Raw genomic sequence first — 13,148 nt, 5'->3', positions numbered from 1 at the left:
CTCCGCCCGTCTGCCGTTCTCTGATCTTCTCGTTCATCTCTAGCTGCCTGTGAGTTTTGGATGTGGATCTCTTCCAGGTCTTCTGCAGGTGCTTATACAAGAGCAGAGCATAAAGAGTAGGAGGGTTAGAGGAGCTTCTGAAGTCTCACAGTCTGTCACCCGCAAACCGCACAGTCTTTCTCTAATGAAACGACGGAGAGCTGCTTGCAGACACCCATGGGTGAATTTCAAGAAATGTCTGGGTCGTATCTCACTCCAGAAATCTGAAGACAAAATACGATTTCTTAATGCATTTTACATGTACAAATATATATATATATATATATATTAACTAACAATGAGCAATACGTTTCTTAAACAATTTAATGTTCGTTAATACAAATGCAGTCATTCATGGTTTGTTCATGTTAGTTCACAGTTATAACTAATGTTAACAAACACAAGTTGTGATTTTAATAATGCATTAGTAAATGCTGAAATTAACATGAACTAAGATTAATAAATGCTGTAGAAGTATTTTTAATTCTTAGTTCATGTTAAACTAATGTAGTTAATATATTATGTAGTTAACTAATATTAACTAATTAACCTTATTGTAGTGTTAACATTTTTATTGTTGTTTTTGCATTGTGGCATTATTTTCATGACAATTTTGCCCCAAATTGTAATTTTTTTGCACAGGTTTTCCAAAGAAAATTAGTAGCAAAGATTTTTATATAAACGTAATATGCAGTTATTTTGCTATATATTTTTTTCATAAAAATATGATTTATACTAAAAAGGCTAGATTTTTCACATTATTGAATTATTTGAACAATCATGTGAACATAATTCATCATTATTTAGCCTTTTTTAAATGTGTAAACTGAGTTTTTCATGAAATGACGATTTAAACCCATTTTCTCAAAAACTCAGAAATTCCAGGGATTTTGCAAAGTGAATTATTTTTTAATACTTTTTTCCCACAATTGTATTTGTTTGTTTCTTTGTTTTGTTTTGCAAATTTTAAATGTATTTTATATGAAAATATTATTTAATTTTGGTTTGTCACATTTTCTCCCAAATTCTGAAAGGTCAGATTATTTCGCACTATTATTATTATCGCATTATTTATATGTGTGTGTGTGTGTGTGTGTATATATATATATATATATATATATATATATATTAGCACATTTTGTCCCAAACTGTAGAAGACCAGATGTTTTTTGCACACATTTTCCAATGACAATTATCTGCACAATCTTTTATATGAACATAATGTATGCACCAAGATGGCGCCGAGCATGGCAGCCGTGTTGCGAGCTCCAAGAAAACTCTGCAGTTTTTCTTATGTTTTATTTGTTATTTTGTTGTTTACAAGAATTTCACTCACGAAGGCACATGTGCTGTGGTGATGTGACAATAAAAGTGATTTGATTTGATTTGATAATGCACTGCTCCTTCCCCACTTTTACGTTTGTTTTTTTTTTCCCACAGTTAATTTAAAAATAATGGCTTTTGCTCCCTGATCTCTTCAGTTGCGTTGTGCAATTTCAAGAAAACAGCCAAAAATGGCAGCATGAAGTAAATACCAATACACAATATCCAGCAGACTGTCACAGATTTCTTCCTGAAGTTGTACATCACCTGTCTGAACACACATGGCATATTTTGAACATTAAACCATCTATGCATTTTGCAGACATTACATGCAATCTGACTTCCTCCAAAAAAAAAATATATTTTTGGAAATGTCGAGTATTCAGCTTCATGTCGATGTACAGGTCAAACGCTTCTGAAATTGAACTCAAATATTTATGACATGTGACATAAATTGTGAGACCGGCACAATGAAAGATTCTCCATCTTTGCGCCTGATGGTTTCATATGCAGAATTGGTGGATTGAGATGTTCAAAGGAGGCTTTGTTTCAAATGGGGCTTTCTAAAGTCTTTATCTAGACGTTATATTCTCGTGCCATGCAGTGAACCACATCAAGACAGAACCCATTCCCTGCAGTGCAGCATATTGCATGTCTTAATTGCAAAGTCTAAATCACGGTTTACTGTACAGATATATAATGTGAGATGACAGTGACTCACAGTTGTGTGTGTGATTAGAGACACTCCTATCTTCCTCCGTCACGTGCTGTTACTGTCCTCAGGGAGTCTGAGTGAGCACACATTAATGAACGTCACACGGATCCAGAAAACACATCTCACATACACACAGTATCTGATTACTGTCACACAGTGCCACCAAGAGCAAACATACTGATATTACACACCCATACATGTGGACATTTATCTGATAGTCACTACACTTCAAAATATGAAATCTAATGCTCAATATCTGAATATATAAATATATATGAATTAATTAAACTGCATTCACAATTTGTTCGCAATGTGTCCCTTATCAGATCACTCCAGAACTGACCTGCATGCATCAAAGTCTCTTCTCTTGTTCATAATAACGTCATAAGAAAATGTATTAATATAATTTAATCTGTTCAAACTACAAAAACATTAGACTTCTAGTCTTGCATCTTTGCTTAAGTATTAACTTTCGAAGTTTTGTTTTCACTGATCAAAGTAAGTGTGAGAATTGATTAATGTTAAAACAAATACACTAGTGTTCAAAAGTTTGGGATTATTATTATTTTCATTTTTTTAAAGAAATTAATACTTTTATTTATCAGTGATGCATTAAATTGATCAAAAGTGACCGTAAAGATATTTACAATGTTACAAAATATTTATATTTCAAATAAATGCTATTTATTTGTATGCTATTACAACCCTGGTGAGCAGAAGACACTTTCAAAAACATTCAAAAATCTTATCAACCCCAAGCTTTTGGCCGGTAGTGTATATTTTTGCCCATTTCAGTGTAATACTTATTGTACTGTTATATTGCAATTCATAAATTGTCTTTGTATCATATGATTCAAAGGTAATTTGAACATGCAATATACGATGAGACATATCTGATTTATTTCCCACCAGTGGGGATTTCTTTAAGACTGCAAGGGAAGCTCAGCTTCCCCTATAATGTCAAAAAATTAATGGTCAAACATGTACTATTGTGTTAACATTTTATTGATTAAAAATGCGTTAGAACACGTTCATCTCAAAGACGAGTTCGTTCAGAATCAGCTACATATAGCAGGTGACTTGATTTCCTTCTCATATATTCCCGTAGCATCAGTGTATTTGCCTGTTGAAGCCCAGCATCCATTGACTCCTATGGGGCTGCTTTGAACAGTTTTTTTCAGTGCTTCAAAACTAGATGGTCATTGGATAAATGCTGCGATTATGTCCCGCCCCCGGACGCTCAGCGTCTCTGGGGGTGAATGGAGGAGTGGGCGGGGCTGGACTCCGGGCTTCTGCGTGATGATTGGAGGGTTTGTCGAAAGACTGCATCTCCTTTTGATTGACAGCGATTGTGTCCTATAAGAAGTCGCTGATGCTGAAGCTATGCGAGCCAGTATTGCCAACTTGGCGACTTTTCAGACCACCCTAGCGATCTTTTTCCCCAAAAGTGACTAGCGACAAATCTAGCGACTTCTTTGACAAACCTTAGCGAGTCTCTGTGATCGCTGGTACTGCCGCAACGACGCGAGGTCAGCGCGCACGCACCTCTTTCTCTGTTCAGTGAGCGGCTGAGAGGAGCAGCGCGTTCAGTTCAAATAGATATTATGTTGCTTCTCTAGTTTTACATGCAAATATAGCCGAAATCACAGCACAGGAATTGTCTTGTCTTATCTTGTGTATATTATTTGATTTAATCAGACGACGGCTTGATTATAAATTAGGACTTTTGTGCAGACTAACTTCTTGGGAGGGAGAGCTGGTTATGTATTCTTAAAGGGCTGCGTTTCAGTCACTATTTCATATTTATCCCGTTGACTGAAATATATAAAGGAGAACAGTTTTATTGAGAATTTTGCTGCATTAAAATACAGTATGAGCACAGAGAGACAAACAAATGTAAAAGGCAATATGACGCGATGACGTAATGGATATGCTAATTAGTAGTCTAATAAGAAGTTGGCAACACTGATTCGAGCTCAGTCCCATAGTGGACTTTGCAAGTGTAGTCAAAAGACAAACTGCTGCAACCTATTTCTTGATATTTGCTTGGCGAAATTGCTGGCCAGTTTTCATTATACATTTCACACAATTATACACCACATTCCTTGTTTCAGTTTAACCTAATTCCCACATTTCCTCCGTCGAGTTTAATGTTTTTTAGATCGTTTGTTCATTCATTCATTCATACAGTAGGCCAGGCGGTGAACTAGCCAGCTAGCAAACCGCACACGATGGCAGAATTTACGTATAAATAAATGGACAATTTTTATGATGTAGGCCGAAAATGAGCTTCCCCTCTTTGAAAGACCAGCAGCCGCCACTGTTTCCCACGTATGGAAGTGTGATTTTTACATGTGCTGTTGATGCTGTTTGTCTGTTCACAGGGGGTTATAATGTCAATGACGTGATGTTTTACTGGGCACGTGGGAACGACTCTGTGAGCGGTTTGGACACGCTGAGACTGGCTCAGTACACCATAGAGGATCATTACACCTCAGAATCTGAGGCCGTATATGAGACGGGTAAACAACACCACAAACACACTGCAGTTACACATTTAATGTCTGTGGAGCAGCTTATTAAACAACGCCAGATAATAACACCAGTTTCATCAGAAATGGCACTGAAATGGCCATGGTTCTTGTTTGATGGCAGATTATTGCTTTGTGAGTTCAGCAGTGACTCCAGAACAATAATTTGCTCTCATATTTCAAAATTACCATCATTCCTGTTATTTTAAGAGTGGCATAGGCTATGTACACACTGCAGCTAAATTTGGGTGTAAATTAGTTAATTAATTAAATAGACATTTTTCATTTCTCCTGACCACTAGGTGGCACTGCGCCGAAACACTGCAGGTAGCCTCAGGTCATGCTTGTTATAACACACACCAAGTTTGGTCTCAATATGCCAAACCGTTGCAGATATATTGCCTTGCATCCATTTTTGCGTGCTTTTCATAGAATTTGTTCGCTCATTATTCGAAAACTGCTAAGCGAATCATCTTGAATTCCATAACTTTTTGCCAGCATTGTCTGAAGATGATCTGAGCCAATTTTGGTGAAAATCGGAACGAACCGTCTAGGACGAGTTCAAAAAAGTATGTTTAACGAACAATTGAAAATAGCGAAAAAAACGAAACCTTACAATTTTTGAATTTTGGACTTGATTCGACTTGAATCCTTGATTGAGGATTCAGAGGAAAAAGGAATTTTCATTTTGTGGCTTACGGTTCAAAAGTTATTAGCATAAACATGAGTGAAAGTTTGGACAAGTGGTGGCGCTAGAGAGTTTGAGTTAGAGACTCCAAATTTGCTGTGGTTAGTATTGAGACGGTCTTCTATCAGTGTGCCAAATTTTACAACTTTCTCACAATCGGTTCTATGGGCTGCCATAGACTTCCACAGCGGAAGAAAAATAAAAAGAACGCTAACAGATACAATAGGTGCCTACGCACCTTCGGCGTTTGGCCCCTAATGATAAGGTTGTCACTCCTGAAACTTTACAGTGTGTACTTGGCCATAGAAACCACTGCAATAACTTCTTAATCTCTGATTTATTGATGGCCTTGAAGATTTTTTACTTGGACAGACAGCATTAACATTTTACATAACTACTTTGAATCTCTTCCCAGGAAATTATCCCAGGCTGATCTTTCATTTCGAGCTGAAGAGGAGCATCTTGTACTTCATCCTGGAGACGTACGTGCCATCCAGCCTGCTGGTGGTGCTGTCCTGGGTCTCTTTCTGGATCAGCCAGTCATCTGTCCCCGCTCGCATCTGCATAGGTACAGTAATGCGTTGCATTGTCTGTGCAATTTATATGTTAGAAAAATAAAATGTGTAGAGACATGCTCAAACTATTCCACTAGAATGTTACACTGAAGAAAGATATATACATAATTTAGGTCCTTATACTAAGACATTTTATATGGCGATTGATTGGATACAATTAAAACAAAGATTATTGGTTTTAAAAGAAAATACTATTTCAGGTTTTCTACTTCAAAATTTCATGTTCATCACATTCAGTGTGCTACTTGCCAGTAACATTTACTTACAATTTCAGAGTGAAAATTGTTTCATTGTGTAACGGGGAGAACGAGATGTGAGACGTGCGGATCCATTTGTAAGGCTCTTATTCAGGGATGTGGTCACAAAACAAGCAAGGTTCATGCAATGGCAAACAGGTACAACACAGGCAAGGCAAAGAGTACCTAGGGCAAGCATGGGTCTATGATTGGCGAACAATATCCAACAGGGCAAGGCAGAGAGATAATCCAGGTACACGAGCAGTAGTCCAAGAGAGGTGCAAACAGAGTCCAAACGGCAAGGCTAAGGGTAAATCCAGGAAACACGGGCAAGAATCAAAACACTAGAAAACACACAAGGCAAGACTATGACAACTAAATGGGCTCTGTAGAGTAGCTATTGCTAGGAGAGTGATATACGCTATACAATACTCAGCAATGACAGAGACGAAGTCCAAGGCTTATAAAACTTGTGTGATTGTGTGATCAGCTGTGTAATCAGTGCAGTTAGCTGTGTGTGTGTCATCAGTGCAATGGATGATGGGAACTGTAGTCCAATGGTGAAGTGCAACAGTAGTGTAGTGCAAGAGTCCATGAGGTGAGCGGGTGACCTCTGGTGGTGAGTGAACGGAAGTTCATGGACCGGATTCGTGACACATTTTATACATTAATACATTCAATTTTAATTAAAAAAATAATATACAAATATGAAAAATTAATAAATACATTTTTAAATAATAAATAGTATTTTATATATACTGTTGTATATAAATACTGTTGTATATATATATATATATATATTATACAACAGAATTATATTAAATGAATTAAACTATAAATTAAAATTATAATAAACAAACAAATATATATTTTAAAAATAGACTGAGAAACAATAAATGCATTAAACTATACATTACAATTATAGCAAATGAATAAATCATATAAATGAAAAACTTCAAATAATGAATAAAACACAAATATAACAAATACATTAAATTAGCAATTAAAATGCCCCATCGGGACAAGACCACGGGAATCAGATAAGCCCTTTACACAATCTGACATGGCTGGGGTTGGAATCGAACTGCGGGTTTCGTCTGGCCAGAGGAGACCTGTCCCCCCGACTGAGCCTGGTTTCTCCCAAGGTTTTTTTCTCCATTGTGTCACAGAGGGAGTTTTGGTTCCTTGCTGCTGTCGCCTCTGGCTTGCTCAGTTGGGGACACTTGATTTCTAGCGATTATCATCAGTTTGATTGCACAGATACTATTTAAACTAAACTGAGCTAGACAATGACATCACTGAATTCAATAATGAAATGCCTTTAACTGAAAATTGAGTGTTTAATCTTATTATTATACATTACTGACACTCAATCCTCCAATTTGATACTGTTAAGTGCTTTGACACAATCTGTATTGTTAAAAGCGCTATATAAATAAAGGTGACTTGACTTGTAAATCTACACCATTTTTTCAGTGTAGTAACTACACAGAAAATCCTAACAACCACACATACAATATAATAACAGCAAAAGCTGATTGTGTTATGACTTATAAACACTCAACAGTTCAGAACTAGGACTGCAACAAATGATTATTTTGATAATCGATTAATCTAACGATTATTAGACCGATTAATCGATAAATCATCGATTATTTCACTGGTTGATCAGTAGACTTTGATTTGATATTTCTGCATAAAGTACTAAGTGTGATGTGACTGGACTTTACTGGTGTACCGAACACAGCACCACACTGGTCAAACCGCATTATTTCAGGCTCTAACATTAGGTCATATGAGATCAAACAATTACTCGACAACAAAACATATTTGTCGACAGTTTTTTATTGTCGATAATGTCGACTAAACGTTTCAGCCCTATTCAGAACTGGGCAGACAAGTGTCTCAGCTGACTCTGTGTGTGTTATTGGTGCGTGTTACAGGCGTGACGACCGTCCTGACTATGACCACACTTATGATGGGCGCGCGGACATCTCTGCCCAACGCCAACTGCTTCATCAAGGCCATTGACGTGTACCTGGGCATCTGCTTCAGCTTCATCTTTGGAGCGCTGATAGAGTATGCAGTGGCCCACTTCTGCACGCTAAACCACCCCGACTGCAACAACTTGCTAATGGTAAGAGAGGAACATCATCATCATCATCAACATCAAAGTGTGTTCATCATCATCTGTGCTGTTTTCTAAGGTAAGCATCATTACTGCTCATACTGTACTTTGAGTCTTAAAAGAACAGTTCACCCAAGATGCAGGTGACTTTTTTTCTTGAGTACTAGCTGAAATCATTTGCCTTGGTGATTTCAGAAAATGCAAGTCTTTGGCTGCTCATCTTTGAGAATAGAAAAGCATAGCAAGAAATGCAAAATGAATCTCAGTGGCTCCTGACAATATACTGAGGTCTTATGAAGCAAAACAATCAGTCTGTGCAAGAAACTGATCATTATTTACATCATTATTACCTGTAATCCAGAGCCTCAGGCAAACGCTGATATCTGATTCTTTTCCACAAACTGATTCTTTCGGAACGTTCGTTTCAATTAATTCACTAGTTTGTTTACATAATCATGCAATGACATCATGTATACACTGTTTTTATTTTTAAAGCACCCAATTGTGATGTGAAACTCGGTTGTTCTACATGTCTAAAGCCTATAAAGTGAATAAACTTGTCTTCATCAGCTCACGCTTTTATGTAAACAATGAGAAACCATAAAAACTTTTATTTGGCCCCTTCATTCAAGTGATCAGTTCTAGGGGTCGACCGATTATCGACCTGGCCGATTATTGGCACCGATATTAAGCATTTTTATGATAATCGGCATCGGTCATTTTCAAAACCGATGTGCCGATAAAATTATTTAATTTTGAAACGCGCTATTTGGCTCTGATGCAGCCTGTCGGAACTCACCACTCTGTGGCCTAGAGCAGTCTCCGCCCACCGCGCATCTGATTTGTAGAGTCAGGAGTCCGACCAATCAATGTGGAAGACTAAAGGCACTCTCACACCGAAAGCGCTTGCTAACTGGTGCTGCTTCATCACGCATCAGTTCTCTCTCAAAGGCAGCAGCAGACCTTGCACAAGTTGCAATAAATTACAATCCACTACACTGAAGTTGTAAAAACCTCAATTTTATCTATTTATGGTTTCCGAGATGGGGGAAACGCAGGGGGAATCGCGGAATCCAGTCATATGGAATTTACTGTATAACGCGGAGTCACGGAATTAGTCAAAGTTTGGATGAATTAATCAAACGTAGGTCAGTACACTTAAATCGACTCATGATATGGACTATCTGTAAACATTAAGCTGCAAAAAGACTATTTAAATATGAATTCTGCATGTTCGGCGTGTCTCTGTATATGTGAAAGGCACAGACGCGCGGTTTTGACACACACACACACACACACACACACACACTGAAGTCCGCATCTGCCATGTCACTAAATGAGGACATAAATACATGAACATCATCCCCAGAACTGCTCTGAGAGTTACTTCATGAGCATTTGACTGTTTCGTTTGAGTAAAACGATCGTCATATCATAAATAGGCTACAGAAACTTAAGAGGTCCTCATGGCAACCCGTCAAAATAAAAGTTTGGTTTATTTACTAATGCTACTACAATTATTACAACTTTTGTTTAAAAGAACAATCACACAATACGCTCTTTCTTACATGTTTTAATTTTAATAGTGTTAAAAAATTAAATGAAGTTCAACTGTCATTTGATTAAAAGATAAATTAAATGAATGTTTTATGCCTTCATTTGCACTGCTCTGTAAATGAAAACTAATGGAAATTACGGTCACATAGGCCAAGACTAAGATACTGTCTCACAGGCCAAGATTAAATTACTGTCACATAGGCCAAGATTAAGTTACTGTCACATAGGCCAAGATTAGGATGACGGAAATTGGGACATTTCAATAGGCTATTGAACCAAGTGAGCCTATAACAGGCTATTAGTGTTATAGTTTCATTAAAATAGTTGCGGTCTTCTTCGCAACTTCTACAATGGAGCTATGAAGACAATTAAATTATTTACACGTATTATATACATTGCGCTTTTTAAATTAATCAATTGATGTGCATTAGATGATGAATTGAATAGTCACCTCTTGTAGGTTATGATTTAGTCAACCGAAAATAATTAATGTAGAATTATGAGAGGTTATGCTATTACACATACATTTCTAACATGTAAATTATTGAAGCCAAATACTTACATTTCCCCAAGCTGTTTAGCTTTAGTATTTAGTATTCATAGGCTTAATCATGAAGCATAGAAGTGGCCCCACTTTTAACTCTCTCTTTATATATTACCCTTATTGTAGATGGATGCATGGGGGAAGACAAGAGTAAGAAGTGCAACCAACACTAGGGAAGGCCGTTTTTGTCAGAGCCCTTGTTATTCTTAATTTTGACATTCATTTTCATTTTTACACCAGACATATATATCGGTTCAATATATCGGTTATCGGTCTACTTGGTCTGTAATAATCGGTATCGGCCCTGAAAAACACATATCGGTCGACCCCTAATCAGTTCACACATGCTCATATCAGTGGCTCATCGGTTCAACTAGTTCACTAAAAGAATCAGTTCAAAAGAGTGATTCGTTCATGAACTTGACATCACTCCGGACACACGATTGCCTTAGTCTCTGGATTACAGATAATAATGTTGTAAATAATTTTCAGTTTCTTGCACAGACAAATCGTTTCTCTTTGTAAAACCTCAATATATTGCCAGGAGCCACAGGGATTAATTTTGCATTAATTCTATTCTCAAAGATGGCAGCCATTAACTTGCATTTTTTGAATCACCAAGGACCACAATTTCAGCTAAAAATCTTCTTTACTGTTCTACTAAAGAAAAAAGTCACCTACATCTTGGATGGCCTGAGGGTGAGTAAATTAACAGCAAATTAACATTTTTGGTAAACTATTGTTTTAATTTGACTTTTGCATAGATAAGAACCACTCACAAATTTTTTAAATGTAAATTATAGTCATTATCGTTATTATCATCATCATCATTGTAATCATTTATTGTTATTGTTGACATCATGTCATCATACTTTTGGTCTTACTGATTCTCATGTTGAATTTAATAGCTCATTTTCTCTCGTCTCTGTTTTTCTTTCTGTCAGTACGGTCATCACATGCATGAGTGCGAGGAGGAGATGAACGGCATGGTCACCACCATCGCCAGCAATTCTTCAAGGCTAAAGCGGCGCAAAGACTCTCCATCTCCAGCACCCACCGCCGGCGGAGAGTCTGGCCTTGCGCCCTCCAGCCCAACCGCCAGCGAACCCAAGACTGCCGAGGCCCCAGCGGAGCTCTTTAGCCGCTGTGCTAAAAACATCTCCGCCCTGAGGAAGATCCTGAGATCCATTAACTGCTGTCATGTGGAAAACCCACATTATATAGACAACTACTCACGGTTAACCTTCCCGCTGTCGTTCATCCTTGTTAATCTGCTCTACTGGACCTACTACCTGTACTTTTAAGCAGCACATCATGTTGAATAATTTCTGTGTTAGTGAGTACGACAGTGTGTGCGCGTGTGTCTGAAAGACCAGTAGAGACCCAACAGAGAAGGAGAATAATTAGGGGTGCACCGATATTAAATTTCTCAGCCAATACCAGTAGCCGATTATGGAGAATGATGTTTGCCGATACCGATAGCTGATTATTCAGAATAATATCTGCCGATACCAATTGCTGATTATTCAGAATAATATCTGCCGATACCAATTGCTGATTATTCAGAATAATATCTGCCGATACCAATTGCTGATTATTCAGAATGATATGTGCCGATACGATTATTCAGAATATCTGCCGATACCGATAGCAAATTATTCAGAAGGATATCTGCTGATACGATTATTCAGAATGATATCTGTCAATATCGATAGCAGATTATTCACAATGATATCTGCTGACACAGATACCAATACCACTAACCGATTGTTCAGAACAATACCTGCCGATACAGATACTGACAGCCAGTTATTCAGAATGATATCTGCTGATACCGGTACAAATTCTGATACCGATTATTCAGAATGGTATCTGCCAATACTATAGATCTATAATTATCATTTGTGCTATAATCTCCATTACTACATTTACCATAGCACTTACAATGGCAGTAAACAGAGCAGCACGCAAAAGCAGAAATGTCAACTTTTTGGATTATTCAGTAAATCCCTATTATTGTCATTCTTGGATTGGATTACTTTTCTAGGTGGATAAAAATAGGAACATAATTCCTGTGAGTCGCTTTTTCTGCATGGAAAATGGTCTGACTGATTATTGTTTGAAATTCGGAGTTTTACCAGCTTTAATGTGCTACAGATGCTGTTGACAGAGATTAACTTGCATTGAACACAACCTGTAAAATAGTGTGGAGACGTGTTCAGTATCCGTATTGTCCCATATATGAATCTCACTGATAGTGTCAGCATCAGGTTTGGCGTTTGTTGTGGCTGATGGTGGATGTTTGACCCTGGATCTCCACAGTGGTTCCCATGATTAAATCCTATGAATAACTAAAGAAAATTTGAGGAAAATGCACGTGAATTTTAGCATCCGATTACTGGAAATCTCAAAATCAACATCCGATTACTCAAAATCAACATGAAATCAAAATTCAGTAAACTTTTCCATTGAAATCATCTTGGCGGTGTGCTATTAGATCATGTTAATCTTAACCAGTAGTCAAGTAACTATTTAATCATTGTTTTAGACTGCTGTTGTAGCTAATGCAGCTTTTCTGAAATATTGGCCATAATTATGAGTCATTTAATGCTGGTAAATGTTAATGAAATAGCGGTTACAGCAAATAATGATGATTTGATAAAGAAGCACCATCGCTGGGACTTTGTTGACTTTAACATCCCCAAATCACTAGATTTTATCACAAGAGAAAAAATAGGGGGAAATTTTAGTATTTGAAGTTGTGTGAATGTGATTGTTATAAACTGTCAGTTTTCACATCTTTTATGTGCAT

At 37.2% G+C, this 13,148-nt stretch overlaps 1 protein-coding gene across 1 annotated transcript in view; it reads left to right on the top strand.

Moving 5' to 3' along the window:
* The window catches only part of LOC306884765 (gamma-aminobutyric acid receptor subunit pi), a 55,716-nt gene extending 43,027 nt beyond the window's left edge, over positions 1–12,689 (top strand). Inside the window, exons 7-10 of the mRNA XM_079440950.1 lie at positions 4,462–4,599; positions 5,712–5,864; positions 8,051–8,244; positions 11,281–12,689. Coding sequence (XP_079297076.1) covers positions 4,462–4,599; positions 5,712–5,864; positions 8,051–8,244; positions 11,281–11,640 — 845 coding nt within the window. The 3' untranslated portion in view covers positions 11,641–12,689. The remainder of the gene's footprint in view (positions 1–4,461; positions 4,600–5,711; positions 5,865–8,050; positions 8,245–11,280) is intronic.
* Positions 12,690–13,148: the final 459 nt, after the last annotated feature.

Source organism: Barbus barbus (genome assembly GCF_936440315.1).
Source record: "Barbus barbus genome assembly, chromosome: 18".
In the NCBI taxonomy this organism is placed as follows: domain Eukaryota; kingdom Metazoa; phylum Chordata; class Actinopteri; order Cypriniformes; family Cyprinidae; genus Barbus; species Barbus barbus.
The sequence above is the reverse complement of the archived record's forward strand: the minus strand, read 5'-3'. Positions and strand labels throughout refer to the sequence as shown.